This window comes from Rhinolophus ferrumequinum, chromosome 12 (assembly GCF_004115265.2).
Source record: "Rhinolophus ferrumequinum isolate MPI-CBG mRhiFer1 chromosome 12, mRhiFer1_v1.p, whole genome shotgun sequence".
NCBI classification, from domain to species: Eukaryota; Metazoa; Chordata; class Mammalia; order Chiroptera; family Rhinolophidae; genus Rhinolophus; species Rhinolophus ferrumequinum.
The window spans coordinates 7,186,246-7,207,766 of NC_046295.1; the positions used below are offsets into that span (position 1 = coordinate 7,186,246).

The 21,521-nt window shown below is 38.8% G+C and overlaps 1 protein-coding gene across 17 annotated transcripts in view; it reads left to right on the top strand.

The window, feature by feature from the left end:
* AOPEP (aminopeptidase O (putative)) overlaps positions 1 to 21,521 on the top strand; it is a 348,074-nt gene that overhangs the window by 52,008 nt on the left and 274,545 nt on the right. For all 17 annotated transcript variants that reach the window (XR_004424616.1, XR_004424615.1, XR_004424614.1 and 14 more), the window contains one exon: positions 1,464 to 1,630. Coding sequence is in view for 14 of the 17 variants with exons in the window: in XM_033122522.1 (XP_032978413.1) it covers positions 1,464 to 1,630 (167 nt within the window). In the remaining 3 variants the exon portion in view is untranslated. The remainder of the gene's footprint in view (positions 1 to 1,463; positions 1,631 to 21,521) is intronic.

Sequence of the window (21,521 nt, forward strand, 5' to 3'; positions counted from 1 at the left end):
TTCTAGGAAGGTAGACTGCACCTTCCTGTCTTCCCTGAGGTCCATTTTCTTCTCTTATTGTGACCTTCTATGAATGACCAGGCACCTCATTACCCAGACTCCTTTGTCTTCTGTTTCCTGCTAGATTTGACCAATGGGGCTCACTGGTAGAAACATTTGAGACTGGGAGTCGGTGAGAACCAAGGTATTTCTTCTTCCCTCCCTGCTTCCTTTGGTATCTCCAGCAGCGTCTGGGCCTCCTCTGATCTCAGCCCCCTGCTGGACAGTCCCCACTGTGACTCTGGCTTCTGCCAGATGACCCAGTAACACCCGGTAACAGCTTCTCCAACCAGAGGAGTCACAGCTACTTACTGCTGTGGCTAATCTCTGGATTGCCTCACTGTCCCTTGTTTGGCGTCTCAGCTCTTCTATCACTTGTATAACCAATTTCCTATAGTAAATTACCTCTGTTTGTTAAGACCTGGGTTGGTTTCTCTTTTCTTTACCAACCCTGACTGATACAGTAGGATTATTATTCTGTGTGTTCTCGCACATTGTAGGAGCACACAAATGTTCAATCACAGTGATGTTAATCAATCTGATTAAAACTACATCATATTTGTTGTAACTCTTGAAAAGCAAAAAGTGGAACCATTTTCCTAAGACCCTTTCCTGAGGGTCAGTCACTTGGGCCTTCTACATTGTGGTGTCAAAAGAATGTATTCCTTTGATCTCAAAGACCCTTTCCCTCCCTGTAAATCATGACTTGATTGTGGAAGAGAGTGTGCTTGGCATGGGTTGGTTTGTATTTTTTAACTGTAGCAGAGACATCATGCTCTTGGTTCCCTACACTTGCTTTGGTAACGACTGCACTTGGCCTTTCCATCATGAGCCTGGTTGTTGTGACCTAGAGTCCTGTTTATATGCCAACCCCTGTTCTTGGCTTCCACACAAGGATTCCCACAAGGGTTCCATTTGAGGTGGTGGTTCCCAAGTTTGGGGTATCTGCCCGCAGGCACTGGATTTGAGACCACCAGCTTGTTTTTCCAAGCATTAGTATCTCAGTGATCTCCAAACATATTTTCTGTTCCAGAATATTTTCCAAAAGTTTTGTAAGAACATCTTTAAAGCTTTTTCCTTTTAAAGGCATAAGGACCTAAGGGGAGGGGCAAGGGTAATATAAATTTTAACTTGGCAGACGAATATTTAAAACTTTATCCAAAAAATGTTTTTCCCTTAAAAACAAAACAAAAACAAAAAAAAAAACACCTCTCTTTACATATTTAAGTAATTCATTTGGGAGAAATTACTCCTCAGCCAGCTTTTGGCAGTTTCAGTTCAAAATGCTTTGAAAGGAGTCAACTACAAAGCCTCAAATGTTTTCTCTTTCAAAGTTCAACTTAACTTTTTCCACCATGGTGGTGAGAAAAGTGACAACTTATTTGAAAGATTCTCGCCTTTGTTTCTTTGTCTTTCTCCTGCAGGCCGTGTGTTTATACGATGGGATCTCCCATCAACAACAGGGCCCTTTTTCCATGCCAGGAGCCACCCGTTGCCATGTCAACATGGCAGGCTACAGTCCGAGCAGCTGCATCTTTTGTTGTTTTAATGAGTGGGGAACATTCTGCCAAGCCGACACAGCTTCAGGAAGGTACTGTACATGTGTTCTGTGCGTCCTTATGTATTGCACACGTGCTGGACCCAGGGACCCAGCACGCAGTGGTTTTTGCAACTTTAGACAGCTCCTTTATTAGTTGGGTTGGAATAAACCTAGGATAAAACATTCTGCCAGAGAAAACAGCAGGGGCACGGGGAGGGGCATGGGCGTGGATGGCATGTGAGGCTCCTCAGGCCAGAATTATCAACTCCTAGATTATTTCAGCAGTTGCTTTGACCTGGCGGTTTGTGGGCCATAAGTGGGTGGTCTTGGTTGAAGACTTTCTGGGCAGGCAATTGTGTCATGGAAACACCATTTCAGTTGAGCCGTCTGTGGTTGGGTCATGGAGGCTGCACAGGGTCACTCATTATGCGGAGCGGTAGTGTGCCTGTTGGCCGGCCCACTGGCGTTGTCCCGGTAAAGCATCTGTTCTACGCACTGTTTGCCATGCAGTTCTGAACCAAAGGTGTAGAAGAAAGATGGAAGGCAAGTGCTAATGTGTTCTCCAGGTTTTATCTGCGAATTACTTGTGTAGTGCAATAAGTAACTCTTGCAGTTCAGAGCCTGAGCATGTTGATGCCAGGTAAAATTTTTGTAATTGTAATAGTTCTTCATTTAAAATATGATGTCTCCTCCCACATGCTTATAGAAACTTGAAAATTTACAGGAAATTAAAAGTAATAAAATTAAATAATATTAGAGAAAATGGCTGCTGACACTTTATTGCATTTCCTTCCAGTATTTAAAATCTATGCGTATATTATGTATTATCATTTCAAAATTGTTCTCATAGCATGTAGTAGTTTTTTCATGTAGGGTGTATCTTGAATGTTTTTCAGGTCATTAAGTAGTTTTCAAAACTATGATTTTAGTGTCTGTATAATATTTTGTTGTATGAATATGTCAGATTTTATTTAACAGTTTTATATTATTAGGTATTTTTTATTATTTCTAGGTTTTTTTCCTATTATAAATAAAGTTGCATTAAATTCCTGAGGAGACATTTTATATAAAATTAGAATTCTTGAGTTAAAAGTTTTGAGCATGTGTTAGGCTATTGTTACATATTCCAAGTTGTTTTCCAGAAAGGTTGTACCAGTAATACAATTTACATACCCATCAGTAGTTACGAGGGTCCCTGTTTCCCGGGAACTTCATCCGTCTGATAGGCCAGAGAAGGTCTCTCTTTAATTTGGATTACTTCAATTATCAATGTGGTTTCATATGTCTTTATGTTTCTTAACCATTTTCATTTCCTGTCTTTTCATTTCCTTTGCCCATTTTTATACTGAGGCTTTAGTGAGGTTTCCAAAAGTTTGTTTTGTCTCTTTATTTGATTGGCTCTGTAAAAAATAACAATGTTAACCTCTTATATTTGTGAAAAGTATTTTCCCCAGTTTTTAGTATGCCTTTTAATTTTATATAATGTTTCTGATCAATAGATTTTTATTTTTATGTAGTCAATTCTGTCACGTTACTCTTTGAAAGTCTTTCTTTGAGCTGAGATTCACCTGTTACAATATTTTTATTTAATTAAAAATTTTTGTTTAATCTGTTTGTAGTTTATTTTGGTCAGGATTGTGAAATGAGGATTAAACTTTTTTTTTTCCAAATAGGTAACCAGTTGCTCCAAGATCATTTGTTGAGTCTTTTCTGATTTGTGATACCTCCTTTATCATAAACTAGGTTTACACATGTATGAGAGTCTTCAACTAGTATTTACTCGATTCACAAAGTAAAAACAAAACAAAACAAATAATACATTTTAAAATTTTATTTTTAAAAATAGGTCATATTTATATGGTTCATTTATAAATGAACAAAGGACAAAAAATTTGCAGTACAGTCTCCTTTTTACTCCGAATTCCCAGCTACCCAATAACCCTTCCCCAAGGTAACCAAGTAATAAAGTTTCGTTGTATATTTTTTCCTCCTTTGTTGCACAGATATAGCATGCTTTACATATGTTTGTGTTGTGCTTCCCCCTTTAGAATAAATTTGTCTTGTAGATAATTTCATATCTAACCATAAAGAGCTTCCTTATTATTTTTATGACTATGGAGTATTGCATAAATGGACGTTTTACAATGTAGTGAACCAATAGCTCTTGACTTCACTCTGTATCAAATAAGGATTTTTTTTCCACTTTTTTTTATTAGTTTCAAATGTACAAAACAATGCAATAGTTAGACATTTCACCCCTCACAAAGTGATAACCCCCCCACAAATCTATTGCTCCTCTGACATTGTATATAGCTGTTACAATTCCATTGACTTTATTCCCTATGCTCTACTCCACATCCCGTGACTATACATATTCGATTATAGTTGACATACAATATAATTCAGCTTCAGCTTCAGGTGTACAGTGCAGTGGTCAAGCATCTACACCGTCCATGAAGTGGTCTCCCTAATAAGACATGTGCCCATCGGACACCCTACAAAATCTTCACAAAGTTATTGATTGTATTCCCCAAACTGTCTTTCCTATCCCTGGCAATATTGTAGTTACCAATTTATGCTGTCTAATCCCTTCCCCTTCTTCCTCATCCACAACCCCCTCCCTCCTAGCAACCATCAGTTTTTCCTCTATATCTCTGAGATTGTTTCTGTTTTTACTCACTTATTCAGATCTTTAGATTCTACATATAAGTGAGAGCATATGATATTTGTCTTTCTCCAACTGACTTATTTCACTTAGCATAATGTTCTCTAGGTCCGTCCATATCGTTGCAAATGTAAGATTTCATTCTTCTTTATGGCTGCCTAATACTCCATTGTATAAATGTACCAACCACAGTTTCTTAATTCAGTCATCTACTGATGATCATTTCGGTTGTTTCCAAGTCTTGGCTATTGTAAATAGCGCTGCAATAAACATAGGGGTGCATATATTTTTTCAAATCAGCGTCTTGGATTTCTCTGGATAGATACCTAAGAGTGGAGTTGCTGGGTCATAAGGTAGTTCCATTTCCAGTTTTTTGACATACCTCCATACTGATTTCCCTAATGGCTGCACCAATCTGCAATCCCACCAACAGTGCACAAGCGTTCCCTTTTCTCCACATCCTGTCTAACACTTGTTGTTTGTTGATTTATTGCTGATAGCCATTCTGACTGGAGTGAGGTGGTATCTCATTGTGGTTTTTATTTGCATTATTCTAATGATTAGTGAGGTTGAGCATTTTTTCATATGTCTGTTTGCCATCTGTATGTCCTCTTTAGAGAAATGTCTTTTCATGTCCTCTGCCCATTTTTTAATTGAGTTGCTTGTTTTGTTGGTGTTGAGCTGAATGAGTGTTTTATAAATTTTGGATATTAACCCCTTGTCAGATGTATCATTGACAATTATCTTCTTCCATTCAGTAAGATGCCTTCTTGTTTTACTGACGGTTTCCTTTGCTGTGAAAAAAATTTTAAGTTTGATGTAATCCCATATGTTTATTATTTTCTTTTGCTTCCCTTGTCTGAGGGGATATATCATTAAAAATATTACTCAGAGTAATGTCTCTATATTTTTTTACTCCCTATATTTTCTTCTAGGAGTTTTATGCTTTCGGGTCTTACATTTGAGTCTTTAATCCATTTTGAATTTGTTCTCGTATATGGCGTAAGGAGGAGGTCCAGTTTCATTTTTTTGCATGTGTCAGTCCAGTTTTCCCAGCACCATTTATTAAGTAGACTCTCTTTACCCCAATATCAAATAAGGAATTTAATGGGCATTTATTTCTACCTTTCCTCACCCACATTCCTCACTTTTAATTAATACAATTTGGGGTGTAGGACTCATTATCTCTATATTTTGTTTTTGTATTATATCTTCTCTTTTAGGAATTACAATTATTGCTTTATATTTTCATCTAGTTTTAAATCATATTTGCAATAAGTTTTTAGGTTATCTTTATTCTTAAGCTTTTAAGTTTGAGTCATCTCTCAGTCAGCTGGGAAATTGTTCAATTTTTTTTTTTTCCTAGAAGGGTGATTGTGTGGTGTATTTAGGTTGGCTTTTTGTTGCATTCACTTGTGAACAATCCTTGGCTAGGTATAAAATTTTTGGACTTCTTTTCCCTCCTAAACAACTATGAACACTTTCATTTCCATTCCTTCATTAGTATTTCTGAGGAGAAATCGGATACCAGTTTTTAAAAAATTCTTTGAAAGTATTCTGATTTTCCTGCCTAGAGGCTCATAGAATTTTTTTTTTTAAATTTATGTAATTCCCAGCTTTCTAGAACAAAGCTCATTTTGGGTACCTTTGTTTTTAATCAACTTTGTTAAAGTATAATTTACATACATTTAAATGCATACAGTTTAAGTCTTGTTCAGTGAGGTTTGACAAATACATATACCTGTGTAATTAATCAGCACCCCTATGCAGATGTGGACGTTCCCATTACCCGAGCACTACCCTTGTGCCTTTGCCATCCCGTTTAGAGTCCTTCCTCCCTAAGCCCTCCCCAGTCAAGCATTTACCTGATTTCCATATTAATAGACTAGTTTCACTTCTCCTAAAAATTCATATAAATGGAGTCATTCCACGTGTACTCTTTCATGTCTGGCTTCTTTTGCTCAGCATGTTTTTGAGATTCGTTCATATTATTTTAGGTGTCAGTAGTTTATGTTTAATTGGAGAATAGTAGTCCGTTGTATGAATAAACCACGGTTTGTTTATCATCTCGCCTGTTTATGGACATTTGAATTGTTTTTATCCATTATGAAAAATAATGCTGTGAACTTTCATGTCTAAGTCTTTTTGTGGATGTAGGTTTTCATTTCTCTTCGGTAAATACCTAAGAGTAGATTTGCTAAATCATATGAGTCTATGTTTAACTTTGTAAATATCTGCCAACCTATTTCCAAAGTGGTTGCATCATTTTATATTCCACCAGCAATGGATGAGAGTCAGGTTGCTGTGCATCCTTGCAGACACTGGTGTTATTAGTCCTTGCATTTTACCCTTCCAGTGGGGTGTGAAACACTATTTTGTTGTGGTTTTCATTGCATTTCTCTGATGATGAGCAACTTTTCATACTTATTGTACATTCTTATATCTTCCTTTGAAAAGCATCTCTTCAAGTCATTTGCTCATTTATTTAATGTGGATTTTTTGGTTGTTGTTTTATTATTAGGTTATAAGAATACTTTATAAATTCTAGATATAAGCCTTTTATCAGATATATGTATTGCAAATACTAGGCATGATCAAACAATATGGTGAATGTTTAAATAAAAAGAAAATTATTGCAGTAAAAGACACATTGCCATTAATCCCCCTCAAAATAGTCCCCCTCGCTTTGAACACACTTATCCTATTGTTCTTGCCACTTTCTGAAGCAGCTCTGGAAGTCCTCTTTCATTAATGTCTTTTGTTGCGCTGTCATGGCTGCCTCGATGTCCTGAATCATTTTGACTTTGGGGAAGAGCCAGAAGTCTCACGGTGCCAGACCCAGTGAATAAGGTGGATGAGGACACACTGTAATGGTTTTATTTGACAGAAATTGCCATATACCAGAGGTGATGTGTGACATGGAGCATTGTCATGATAGAGGATGATTTACAGCACATTTTAAAATACACCTTCTCTCAACCATAGCTCACACCTAACTGACTGCACCCAACAAGTTGAAACTTGTCACACACTGTTACTAAGGTTCGACGTGTCGTTTCCCATATTGAAGATTCTTGCCTTTCCATTGGATGGCACTCAGCAGCAGCATTCGCCATATTTTGTGATCACAACAGAAAGACTCCGTGTCACACATCGCTTCTGGTACGGCAATTTCTGTCAAATAAAGACACTGTGATGTGTCCTCATACACCTTGTTCACTGGATCTGTCACTGTGCGACTTCTGGCTCTTTCCCAAAGTAAAAGTGATTCAGGACATGGAGGCAGCCACGACAGTGCAACTAAAGACACTCATGAAAGAGGACTTTCCAGAACTGCTTCAGAAGTGGCAAGAACGAATTGGTATAAGCGTGTTTGAAGAGAGGGGGAGTATTTTGAGGAGGATTAATAGCAATGTGTCTTTTACTATAATAATTTTTTTACTTAAACATTCACACTATTTTTTTTATCATACCTCGTATATTCTCCCATTTTTGCCCTTTCATTTTTTGTTTACACTCTATACCACTGATTTTCCATAGAGACATTTCTTCTTTAGTAATTCCAGTATACACTTAAATTGTTATTTAAGTTTCTTTGCGATCCTTCCTTATCTTTTTTACCTGTTACTTTATTGTCTTTTGAACTCACTCAGTTATACTGTTTCAGCCTGTTGTCTTCTGATGGCTTTTTACTATGTTTTCATAGAAGTCATATCTTCTTGTATCATAATGGGAATGCCAGTTTCCTAAACTGGTTTTGGTTTCTATAGTAAATTGATTTCTGAGGCTTGTTCTTTTTCTGAGTCCTTAGAATGATTTTTTCACCTTTATTCTGCTGTGGTTTTCCCCATAGTGCTCATGGTTTTCCTCTCTGTTGTGTACCAACAGACAGAATGAAGTCTGAATTTCTCTTCATTCCATTCACTGTCCACATGTGTCCTGCCTGAAACCCCCTCTTTGTTCAACACCGGTTACTAATGCACACAGCTCCTTTATCCAGGCTCTGGTCTTGTTGGCGATTGTCTAGTGAAGTTTTGCTGGACTCACAGGGTCTTTTCCTACCCTCCTCCCTCCTTGTTTCCTCGACATGCTGAATTGATTGCATCACGAAACACTGCAACCTCATGCAGGCACTGATATCTGGACTCCTCCAGCCTCCACTTGTGCCTTTACAGGTTTACCTGTGATAACCCCCTCCCACAGTGCCATGTGGCATTCCCTGCATGTCCCTCACCAAGCCTGCCTACTTTCCAGCTCATGCTGTGGCCCTGCAGTTCAGATGTAAAGGCTTGTGTTTGGCAATTTTCTCAAACTTGAGCATCATTTTTCTTTTTAGAGGAAAAAAAAGAAAGTCTCATGATTTGCCAGGGTTGACTGAAGTTATTTGTATTAGAATGATATTTTTAAAACTATAGAAACAATAAATTGCGTAAAAGAAAACATAGGTACTAAACTTATGGACCTTGGGTTCAGAGAGGATTTTATGAATTTGACTTCAAAGGCAAGGGAAATAAAAGCAAAAATAAATCAATGGGACTATATCAAACTAAAAATCTTCTGTACAGCAAAAGAAGCCATCGACAAAACAAAGAGGCAACCAGCTGAATGGGAGAAGATATTTACAAACAATACCTCCGATAAGGGGCTAATATCTAAAATATACAAAGAACTCATAAAACTCAACAACAATAAAAAGCAATCCTATTAAAATATGGGCAGAGGACCTGAACAGACACTCCTCTCAAGAAGACATACAAATGGCCAATGGATATGTGAAAAAAATGCTCAACTTCACTAGCTACCGTGTTTCCCGAATATAGGACCTAGCCGGACAGTCAGCTCTAATGCGTGTTTTAGAGCAAAAATTAATATAAGACCCGGTCTTATATTATATTAGACTGGGTCTTACATTATAGTAAAACAAGACCGGGTCTTATATTAATTTTTGCTCCAAAACACGCATTAGAGTTGATTGTCCGGTTAGGTCTTATTTTCGGGGAATATGGTATTAGAGAAATGCAAATCAAAACCACAATGAGACACCACCTAACACCTGTTAGAATGGCTATTATCAACAAGACAAGTAAATAACAAGTGTTGGAGAGGCTGTGGAGAAAAAGGAACCCTCATACACTGCTGGTGGGAATGTAAATTGGTACAGCCACTATGGAAAACAGTATGGAGATTTCTCTAAAAATTACGAATAGAACAACTTTATGACCCCACAATCCATCTTCTCGGTATCAACCCCAAAAAAATCTGAAAACATTTATCCATAAAGATATATGTACCCCTATGTTCATTGCAGCTTTATTAACAATGGCCAAAACATGGAAACAACCAAAGTGTCCTTTGCTAGATGATTGGATAAAGAAGATGTGGTATATATACACAATGGAATATTACTCAGCCATAAGAAAAGATGAAATAGTACCATTTGTGACAACATGGGTGGATCTTGAGATTATCATGCTAAGCTAAATAAGTCAGACAGAAAAAGTCAAGGACCATATGATTTAACTCATATGTGGGATATAAAACTGAAAGCAACAAAGGAACAAGACAAACAAAAACTCACAGACACAGACAACAGTTTAGTGGTTCCCAGAGGTTAAGGGGGCGGGAGGTGGTAGAAGAGGGTAAAGGGGATCAAATACATGGTGATGGAAGAACTGACTCTGGGTGGTGAACACACAATGCAATATATAGAAAATGTATTATAGAAATGTACACTTGAAACCTATATAATTTTACTAACCAATGTCACTTCAATAAATTTAATAAATAAATAAGCAAACAAAAAATGTTAGGACTAGACATAAACTCAGTACGCTTATAACTCTTAGACACATCTATAAAGCCAAAATAAGCTATTCGTATAAATTAAACACAGACCAATTATTAAATCAATAAAATTCAAATGAACAACTTTAATGTAAAGATTAATATTTTGCTGCAGTGTAATTACCACACACAATATTAATGTGGCACTCACAGTTCCATGCAGGTTCCTTTGAGATTGTTGTTCCTGAGCCATGCAATGATCTTGTCGTCCACCTACCACTTTTTTTCCATATGCTGGAAAGCTTTTGCTTACACAGCATGCTGTGATGTCATTTAGCCTGTACTCATCAAAAGCATCATCCTTATGTTCTTTTCTTATTATCTCTCAATAATTAAAACAGTGCTGCACGTCTGTGTGCAATCATATACAGCACTGCATATGTGAACTCTGAAATTGTTTGGCAGTACTCGGTTATATCTGGATAATCCAACCCACTGGTCAAATCTAGCCCACTGCCTGTTTTTGTAAATAAAGTTTTATTGGAACATAGCCCTTGTCTATGGCTACTTTGGTGCTGTAATGGCAGAATCGAACAGTTGAAACAGACTATGACCACAAAGCCTAAAATATTTACTAACTAGTCCTTTACACAAAAAAGACTTCTGACCCCTTCAATATCTGTCTGTTGTTACCTGTCTATTTGAAAATTATCATCAAAAATTAAAACAAGAATTGACTTTAAAATTTCCACGGAAAATTTTTCTATCTCCAGGAATATATCTATGGACTTTTTTTTTCTTTCAGAAATACCAATTCAGCACAGAGTTATAATAAAATATATGCTAATTGGGATTTACTAATGCTCATACCACTTACACCTATTTGGTATCTCAGAGCAGACTTGACCAATTCAAACTCAGGGAGGATTGACAAACAGAAAGGACCCTATGCCTAACACTGCAGGTCCTCCTGCAGCCCACAGCTGGGTTTGTCAGAGGACAAGGAAAGAGTACTCACAGAGGTCTGTGCCAGATTCAAAATGGCTGTTCTGAATGGAATAATGTCTCTGCATGCCTTAGAAAAAGTGGTATGTGAATACAAGATGGTCCTACTTCTTTTCTAAGTCATGTTTTCTAGATTGGTAGATTGGTCTCATAGGACTTCTGTACACAATGTCCTTTAAAACGATGAGCTGTCCTTGAAACTATGAGCGGTAAAACCCAACCCTCAAGTCACAGTTTCCATCACACTGCCACGTCAGCCCGATGAGCACGTTTGCCAGGCACCAGCTGATTTCCCGAAACAAGCAAAGCACAAAAGCACCTGGGAGCGGCATAATGGAATAAGGCAGATAACAGCAACAGAAATGACAGCAGCCCTTGGGCGGGGGATGGAAATCGGAAGGCAGGCCTCTGAGTCTTTGCTCCTGGAGGGAAACCATTCCTCCTGCCTGTTTTTAAAAAGATGGCTAGTGGTTTAAACTGTAGCCTGATGACCATCGTAAGAATTTATCAGCTGAGAAGTCACTATCGTTTCTTCAAGAGGGCTAAGTCAAGGCCCTAGTTTTACACTGACTGATTGGGCTTCTTTATTCTTTAACCTCCTTATCATAAGGTCATATGGACAGACAGAAATGTTAGCCTGTTTGATTTTGTCAGCCTGTGTCCCTGACAAAATGTACTAAACTACTACGCACGGTGACCAAGTGCCCAGTGCAGTGCTTTGTATGTAGTAGGTGCTTAATACTTACTTGTTGCATAAATGTGTTCTGTGTAATCAGGTTGAAGTAATATGTTCATGGACGAGGTATTTAAAACCACTGCTAGTGGTGACAAAAGTGATTCAGAGTCCTTCCTTTATCTATGCTTCCGAGTAGTTTAGGCCTTTTTTCTCAGCTCCATGGATTTTAAAAGAAAGAAACTGGTGTAGTACATTCTTATTTTTCCCCATTTTGGTAATTTTTCTTTTTTAGTTTCGTTTTATTTTTTTCAGTCTTATTTAGTGTGTTCCTACATCCTAGAAAAATAAAATATTCCACTTACTTTTTTCATGGGAAGCCTCAAGTAAATGAACAAGACTGACTAATTTAAGCTTTTCCAAATGTAGAAGAAAAGCATATGAACAAGTGAAAGGTGTTAAAAACTACATGTGCCCTCACATAGGATCTGATTTCATTTTTCTATGCAAAAGTAAGAGACTGCAGACATTACTTCATCCTGGGCAAAATGCTACTCTCTGGCCTGCCCAATAGACCGGCTCTCTGACAGTCTCTCCCTTGACTTTGTGTGGGAAATTCCAGGGAAAAGCCAAGATTTCGGGTCCAGACCCTCCTGTGTGCATTTGAAAGCCAACTTTTCTTCCTTCTTGATGGCTCAAAATGAGCAATACTGTTTAGACTGCTCCCACAGTATGCAACCAGGAATTACGTATAAGGAAATGGTAAATTAAAGACATTTAGGAATGGTTATGATTAAGTGTTTTCACCACAGAATGCAAAATAGAGAAAGCTCCTTGTTTCTAGAACTGTGGAAACTTTATTCTGGGTAGTACATACACATGTGTTTCGAGGGGTAGGAGAACAGAGTGAATGCATTCATTTTTCCTCTTCAGAAAGCTACTGGTGTTCTGTTCTGTTATATCTCTCATACAGGCTCACATAACTCTCTGCACTTTCTAAATCTTTGCCAGTTCATTCTTTTGTTCGTGATTTGCTTTTGACTAGTTCTTGCTTGCCTTCCTAGCACTGCGCTTACCATACTTGGCTTGTGGGGAAGTCATCACGATTTCTTTTGGAAAGCGATGATTCTGGCAGGCATGTGTGTACCAATTCTTGTTACTGTGAATTTTTGTCTTAGGCTTGATCATGAATTTTCTCATGTGAGTCAAGTACTAAAGTGTACCTATGACCACCTGAAGGAGTATGGTTTGGTGTCCAGTTGGTTGATCCATTTTGTACTTAAGTCGAAGGGAAACTAGTTTGTCTGTGTCGTAGGTCAGAATGGCGGTGAGACTGGGAAGGACAAGCATGGTGCGATGTATTCCCTTAGGTATTCATTAGCCTCAAGGGCAGCCTCAAAACCTAGGGAGGCGCTTGTGACCTCGGTGCAGTAGGTGGCGCTCTTTTACCTGGTTCACAAGAATGATCTTGAAGGTCATTCTCTCATGGGCCTCCTGTGCCTTAGGCAGTGCCATGTTGCAGGGAAGGAAACCCAAAGCCCTGCTGGGTGGCATTAGTACTTGAGAAGCAGTGGCATGACCTGGCACATGGCCCTGGTTGGGCAGTGCTGGTGCATGCCAGCCCAGGGTGTTCTTAGTGCCTCCTTTGTTCTGGTGCCAGTTCCCGCCCTTGAGCAACAACGGAGAAGAACTAAGGAAAGACAGTCATGCCATGGGTATTCAGGAGGGTGGCACTAGCTCATAAAACCAGAATGCGTAGGCTTGGCGTCTAAAAAGTAGTGAAAGGAAAAGAGCTGGGGTTTGCTGAAAGACCCAAACACTGGAGAAGGAAGCCAAGAAAGGAAGAGCAACCACAACCAAAACTGGGTGCTTTCCCTCCTTTTCATGTATCTATCATATGTACTATAATACATACACAAAATATATGTAATATATACATTATCTGGTGTGCCTATATGCACTTATAAATACACACATTCCTATATACATGTGTTCCTGTACATATTGCTAAGCATCTTTAATTTGTGATACAAAGATGTTCCAAAACAATGCAATAGCTTGATGTATGGAATATTTTGGGCAGGAAGTTCTGAAACTAAGAATAGCGGCTTAGAGAGTGAAACAATCTTGAGGCAGGAAAGTACCAAGGGCTACAGAAGAATTGAGTAGAGAAATATGATATGTAAATAAAAGCTTCTATCAATTTGGTATTTCCGAATGCTTCATGCTATTTGTATAACCTACAGAGGAAACATTTAAAAGGTAAAGTGGAGGCCTTTAATAGGAAGAATTTAAGTGCCTGTTTTAATTTTTAGTGAAAATAATAACTTTAAATACAAGAAATTCAATGAGATGCTTTGCGAAGATAAATCATCTGTGTCTGGTGTAGCTGTGTCCTTGGTGTATGTTGAATGAGTTTATCCAAGACTCCCCTAAGAACAGGACAACTTTACATACATTTTGTATGTAATTTACTATTAGTGGGTATGATTGATGTATAAAAATGACTACAGTATCTTGCTGTTTTTCTCATAAAATTTTTTCTTTCATAAAAATGATTTTCCTAAATAATTAGCAAAGTTTTCACAGGTTTTGTGTAAAAAGTTTTCTCTCCTTCCATGAACTGACTACTTCATCTTAGTTCTTCCTTTTTTCCTCTTCACTCTTCTTCCTTTAGAAGATGGGAGCTTCAAAACTACTCACAGGACAGTTTTTTTTAGAGTAGTAAATGGAGAAAATAATTATGGTAATTGTTTTAACACTCTCTAGTTATAAGTATTTTAAAACGTAAATTTTAGACTGCCTTCTACGATTTGAAAAATAGCCCCCACATTTCAAATGCTTTACCTACAAAAAGCACAGTCATCTCTAAGGAAAATCTCAGTCCTGTTTCGGAGGTGAAAATGTCTGTTTGGATCTTGTAGCAGCTGGTGGTGTGATTAGAACAATACCTGATGTATCTGTCTTACTGGTGAGACCATTCAAGTCGAAGAATTTCGCCCCTAAATAAGTTCCTATTTGAGAATGTGGCCTGGAGGTGTTCCAGAGCTTTCTGAGGGGCGCAGAAGGGAGGAGAGCTGGTGGCGGCTCCAGCCTGCACACTTAGGGAGGCCACTTCCCCTGGCCCCTTCCTGTCACCCCCCACTCCCTGTTCCTCTTGCTGATGAATCCAGGCCTGGCCCTGAAATCCTCCAGTGGTGTGATGGGCCTCTGGCCTCTGCAGAGGAAAAACTCTGGGTTAATTCAAGTACAGCGTGTTCTCTTTGTTTTACAGCTGGTGTAGCCAGGAGGCTAGGGCAAGTGGATTGAATCAAAAAGGAAAATGAAGGCATTCACTGTCAGTTTCATGGAGGATGGCTCATTTAAAGTAAACACCATTTAAATAGTCTCCAAATGGCCCATTCTATATGAAGTCATACAGGATGCCCCCTTTTGGGCTGTCATTCTCCTTTAAATGGATCGCTTTGTGTGCACTGCGTTTTAATGCCATTCCACCTTAAACCCCATATGTGGGCCTCATCAGGCCACAGGCTTCAGTGCACATGTGGCAGCCATACCTTCAACACTCCTCGTCTCTGCCTCTCCAGAAAGTCAGTCCAAGCCACAGGGGGAGGCGGCTGTACAGACGACAGCAGTTAACATTTCTTCAGCACTTACTATGTGCCAATTACTATGTCTAGTGAGTTTTTTATATATTATCTAACTTAATTCTCACATAATCCTATGAGGTAGATACGATGATTATTCCCTTGTTATAGGTGAGGAAACTGATGATGCATCGAGAGATTAAGGGATGTGTCCAAACTGGTAAGTGCAGAGTGGGGAATTGAGCCCCAGCAGTCAGATTCCAGAGCTGGAACTAAATCAATGGGCATATTCAAAAGAAATATGCTTTCATCAAGTCTTTTTGCAAGGTAGGCTTATCCCAAACAATAGATAATCCAGAAATGATTTCTCTTTGTCTTTGGAATGTATGCTCTGCATTCTGGGGCAACATTCCTACCTTTTTATTTGCCTTTTTTGCAGTCTGGTTGGAAGCTGAGATCAAGTATTCCCTGAGCAGCTAGCTCCCTGTGGCGGTGGGCAGTCTTCATGCAAGATTGGGCTCAGTGGGGTAATCCATGAACAGACATCTTCAAAGAGACTTCTACCATGTGAGGATACTAGACATGGCCGATCGGAATGAACTAGGACAAGCCTGTCCCAGTGCCCAGAGCCCTGGAAACATTCAATGATGGTAGCAGTGCTCCGGCATTCACCCAGGGTTGGGCAGGCGGTGCATGGCTGGACATGAGGGAGAAGCTTCTGCAGAGTCCAGCCAGCGTTTTAGAGAAGTGGGTTCCCGGCCAGCTCTTATTTGGCCCAGCCCACTGATCTGCCCCTGTTTGACGGTCACTTGGTATCCTAAAAAAAACTTTTTTGCTTTCAAAGCTTGAAGTATGAAACAGTTGATTCCAAATGAGCTCCACTAAGTAAAGGAACTTTAGGAAAAAAAATTTTAAATCTTAAGGGCTGTATAGGAGAAAGTCATCTTGAGCATTTAAAATATGGGTTTGGGTGATGTTTTCAATACATTTCCAAAAGAAATCCATTTCCCCCCATTATTGAACTTCAGACAAGACTGTGAGGGAGTAATAACAGTTTTAAAATATTTTTGCTGGGTTTGACTCAGGTCTATTATCATTTGTGCTGTCTCATTCCTAAACGCCAGGTCACTTAAGGTTTCCGACTTTTTTTAAAAATTGCTAATCTCGTTCCTCTCCCATGCCACACCCCTTTATAGCCTCCACTGCCCTCCCCACGTCACCACGAGGGTACAGACTTTCTGATAAAGGTGCTGGGGCATGACGTAATTGGGCACTCTGTGTGGATTCTCTACGACCTTGTGCAGGCATCTAACAGATACCTCTGATTCCATTAGCAGTATTCTCTCTTGAAAGCATTTTCAGTTTCTGCTGTTTCCATAAGTCTCATCTTGTCCATGTGCTAGATGGATGGCACAAGAACCAGAGGGGCAGCAAAAAAATCATGTCAAAAATTCAATGCAGAAAGTAGGGAGAAAACCTGTTGTGCATAGTGTTTCATTCTTTCTTCCTCCAGCTTTACTTGAGAGGTAATTGACATATAACGTGTAAGTTTAAGGTGATGATTTGCTATATGTATATATTGCAAAATGGTTACCGCAGTACGGTTAGTTAACACATCCATCTCCTCACATAGTTATAGTTTTTTGTATGTGTTAAGAACTTTGAAGATCTACTCTCTTAGCAACTTTCAAATATACAATACAGTATTGTTAACTATAGTCACCTTGCTGTATATTATATCCCCAGGACTTATTTATCTTATAACTAGAAGTTTCTACCCTTTGAACACCTTCACTCACTTCCCCTCGACCTCCTCCCAACCTCCCGCCCCTATTAGCTACAAATCTACTCTCTTTTTCTATGAGTTTGATTTTTTTATATTCCACATATATAAGTGAGATCATATAGTATTTGTCTTTCTCTGTCTTATTTCATTTAACATAGTGCTCTCAAGGTTATGCATGTTGTTGCAAATGACAGGAATTCCTTTTTTTATGGCTGAATCATATTCCATTATATATATACATATATATATATATATATATGTATACACATATGGTATTTTATTTATCCATTCATTCGTCAGTGGACTTACATTGTTTCCATGTCTTGGTCATTGAAAACAATACTGCAATGAACATGAGAGTGCAGCTCTCTCTTTGAGGTAGCGATTTAATTTCTTTTGGATAAATACCCAGAAGTAGAATTGCTGGGTCATAAGGTAGTTCCATTCTTAATGTTTTGAGGAACCTCCGGACTGATTTCCATAGTGGCTGCACCAATCTGCAATCCCACCAAAAGTGCACAGGGTTGCCTTTTCTCCACATCCTCGCCGGCGCTTGTTATCTCTTGTCTTTTTTGATGGTAGCCGTTTTAACAGGTATGAGCTGATATTTCCGTGTGGTTTTAATTTGTATTTGTTGATGTTAATGTTGAGCATCTTTTCATATGTTTGTTCACCATTTGTAAATCATCTTTGGAGAAATGTCTGTCCAAGCCTTTTGCCCATGTTTAAATTAAGTTATTTGACTTTTTGTTGTTGAGCTATAGTTCTTTATATTTCTGGATATTAACCCCTAATCAGGTCTATGATTTGCAAATATTTTCTCCCTTTCCATAGGTTGCCTTTTCATTTTGTTGATGGTTCCTTTTGTTGTGCAGAAGGTTTTGAGTTTGATGTAGTCCCATTTGTTTTCTTTTGTTGCTTGTGCTTTTGGTGTCGTCTCCAAAAAGTTATTGCCAGTGTTTTATTCTTAGAATTTCTTAGTGGGATTGTGCCTACTCATCTCTAAATTGCCTCTTCTTCTGAGTTATATTTTATCATCTTAATGGTCTCTCAGAACTAAAAGTGTTCTTTTTCTGTTAAGATTACCTTTTAATTAATTGATTTATTTTGTTTTTTATGTTAAAAACGCACACAGTGAGTCAAATAGCTCTATTGGTTTACTATACCACCTCCCCAAAATAGCAGTACTCAGGACCTCCACCGTATTTCTTCTGTTTCAGAAGTAACCACTTCACCTGTTTCAGCTGATTGTTTGATTTTTATGACCATGTCGTTTGATAGGATGTTCAATTGTTCAGGGTTGGTCGTCCCACTATGGCAAATGAGGATTTAGCTTTCTTCCCCTCCCATGCCCCACCCATCACACCCAGGCTCCCTTCTCCCAATCCTACCTTCCCAATGTAACTAATAAGAAAACTTTGATTAGATCAATAGTCTTTATGTTACTGTATCTATGTTTGTTATTAAGAGCTGACTCTCATAGTAAAAATTTGATTACATTGTTATTTCCATATAGCATGTAATTTTTCATGAACTTAATAATTGTCTTGTTTGTTTTTCCTATTTGCTTGGTTTTTTATTTGCCAACCCCAGAGTATTTGAAAGTTGTTTAAATTTTTCAAGATGCTCAGATTTATCATGTTTCCTCTCAATTTCATCTTCCTGAAGCAATCAATCCCATGACCTGGAATCTGCTTCAGTGGGCCCGGGTCACCCCCTCTGCTGGGCACACAGCTGGCTCCTGGGGTTGCCCTTCTATTTCAGTCTGATGGGTCGCCAGTCTCCATCAGGTTCCCTTTGCTTCTTTCTTGTAGTGGCTTGTCTGTCCTCCTCTTTCTTGTTTTACACCTCTGTTTGGAGCATACTTTATATATTCTGGTAGCTTCCAGAGAATAGAATGCATGGGAGGTAAATTTTACTTATTTATTTATTTATTTTTTTTGAAACTCTGATTGTTTGAAAATATCCTTATTATATGTAATTTTTTTTTCTCTTTCTGGAAGCTTGTAGGATCTTGACTTTGTCCCCAGGGTTCTAAATTTCATAGTTATATGTCTTGGTGTGGCTCAATATGTGTATCCAGTGTCCTGGGTATTATGTGTCCTTTCAATCTGGAAACTCCTGGCCCCTTAAATTTGGGGAAATTTTCTCAAAATTTTCAACTGACGCTTTTTTCCCTTCTGTCTTCTCTGTTGTCTTTCTGGAGCTCCTATTACTTGGACTTCCTGAACTGGTTTCTATTGTTCCACACCTTTTTGTCTTTTTTATTTTTTTCTCTACTTTGTGGGAGAGTTCCTCAGCTTTATCTCATCTCTTTTATTGAGTTTTTCTTTTCTTCTATCTTATTTTTAATTTTCTTTACTTTGGAATGCTCCTTTTTTATATTATACTGTTCTTGTTTTGGCACTGCAATAAATTCTCCTCTCAGTGGGCATGTGTTTGGTGGCTTTTGAAGTTGTCTTCTGCTTGCATGGTCACTGTCCTCCAAGTTGCTTGTTTCTATTTGTTTTGGTCTCTCAGTTTGACATCAGGGGCTTTCTGAAAATGCCTGGAGGTCCTTGATTTGTCTGTAGGGGACCAACATGCTGATTAGAAGCTCTGAATGTGTGCTTAGGACTTGTCAACTGTGAGCTTCATCATAGGCTAATCACAGGAAACCTCCCATGTCAGTATTCTTAGTTGTCTTCTCTTGGGCTGGTCAGCGTTTTTCATTCTCCTAGAGCAGGCGTGTCCAAACTTTTTTCAACGTTTTTTACCAAGGGCCATGTGCGGTAAAATACACAAACAGCCGGGCCACTCACTGGAGGTGAAGTACATATTGCCTCACCTGGTTTATTTAAGTAAACTAAATATATTTTTGGAATTTGCTGCAGACCAATTAACAATGGATTGCGGGCCGCAGTTGGCCTGCGGGCCGCAGTTTGGACACCTCTAGTTTTACACTAGAGGGTAAAAGCATGCTTGCTAGCATTCTGGGAACCAGATAAGGGAAGATGGCTGGTTGTCTCAGCATCTGATATGCATATGTTCATATAATTCCATTTATTTGCCTTCAACTGTGCCCGCTCCCCCTGCACCCCTGTCCAGACACCCTCTCTTTTATGCTCTATAAAACATAAACCTGCAGTTATTTGCTGGGTGTGTGGGAGATGGGCAGGTAGCCAGGTGTGTGGAATAGGGGAGGTCATGAAGGGATCCAAGCCCTTCTTAGACAGTTGTTCAGCCAGGCCTGCTTGCTTTATACTTCCTCGAACCCCAGCTTTTTAGAGCTTCTAAAGGATAAAATGAGATGGATCTTTTCCCCCCACTGCTAACTTAAGATTCAGATCTGCTGTGTCATTTGCCACTCTTCCATCTGCATTCTAATATCCAGTATTTTGCAGCTAGTATCTCATATTTTATTCTCCCTGTTCTTGTTGGTGTATGACTTTTAGAAAATCATTTTACCGTCCTTTACTTGGGTTTTGAAGAGAAGCAAAGGTAGCCTCATGCATTCAGTCTTCTGTTTTTATCTGAAAGCCTCACCATTGCTGTTTATTTACTGAACCCCCAAGGGCCTGAAGCTTTTAGAAGAAAAATTCAAACATCCATGGTAAACACTCCAAAATATACTACCTCAGAGAAAGAATGACCAGACCATAGTCCTTTGATTACAAGAATTTGGTTATTCAAGATATTTCTTTTAAACCAAGGCTGTTCAAATGATTTAGTTCCTCACCCACAACTTTTTTCCTCTTCTTCCATTGCTACCCTCCCTCCAACTTGCACCAGCTCTCATTGTGACATCCAGTTCAAATTGAAGCTCTTCATGGAGCAATGGCAGGGGGGCATCAGTTGGCAAAGAATGAACTAGCTATGGGAAGGTAGAAAAATGAAGGAGGTGGGCGCAGTGCAGCATGACATGGCAGATCCATGTCATACTTTTATCAAGACCCCTGTAACTGTCTATAGCTTCTTCTTACTGGCTTGGGATCAGAGCAGTGATTCTCCTTAAAGCTGTGGTTTTCCTTCAAGCCCAATAGAAGCTATGTATATCACCGGATTGGCTCTGGCACCACTGAATTTTGTTGTCTCTTTAAAGAGGAGCATGCCTTCAGCTTCTTAGTCAGCTGTGGAAAGAGTGATCTCAAGAGAAGCCATTCCGGTTCCAGAAGCAGGATGAAACTTACAAGCACGTTTGAGAGGACAGCTGCCTTTGTGATGGGTTTCCAGCTGTTCTGAGTAGGCCCATCTATATTCCTCCTCCAAGTTCTCCCCTAATGACTTCCAAACTTGATATCATATCTTATTCAAACTTGATACCGGTATTTATTTTTTCCTTAAGTTGAAGTCTTTGTTTCCTACTTAAAATTTTGTTTTTCCTCAGAGGAGTTGTGCAATGTATTTCTTTGGATCTAAGTTGGTAGAGTTTCAGAGGGTAATAAATAATGACCCCTCTATAT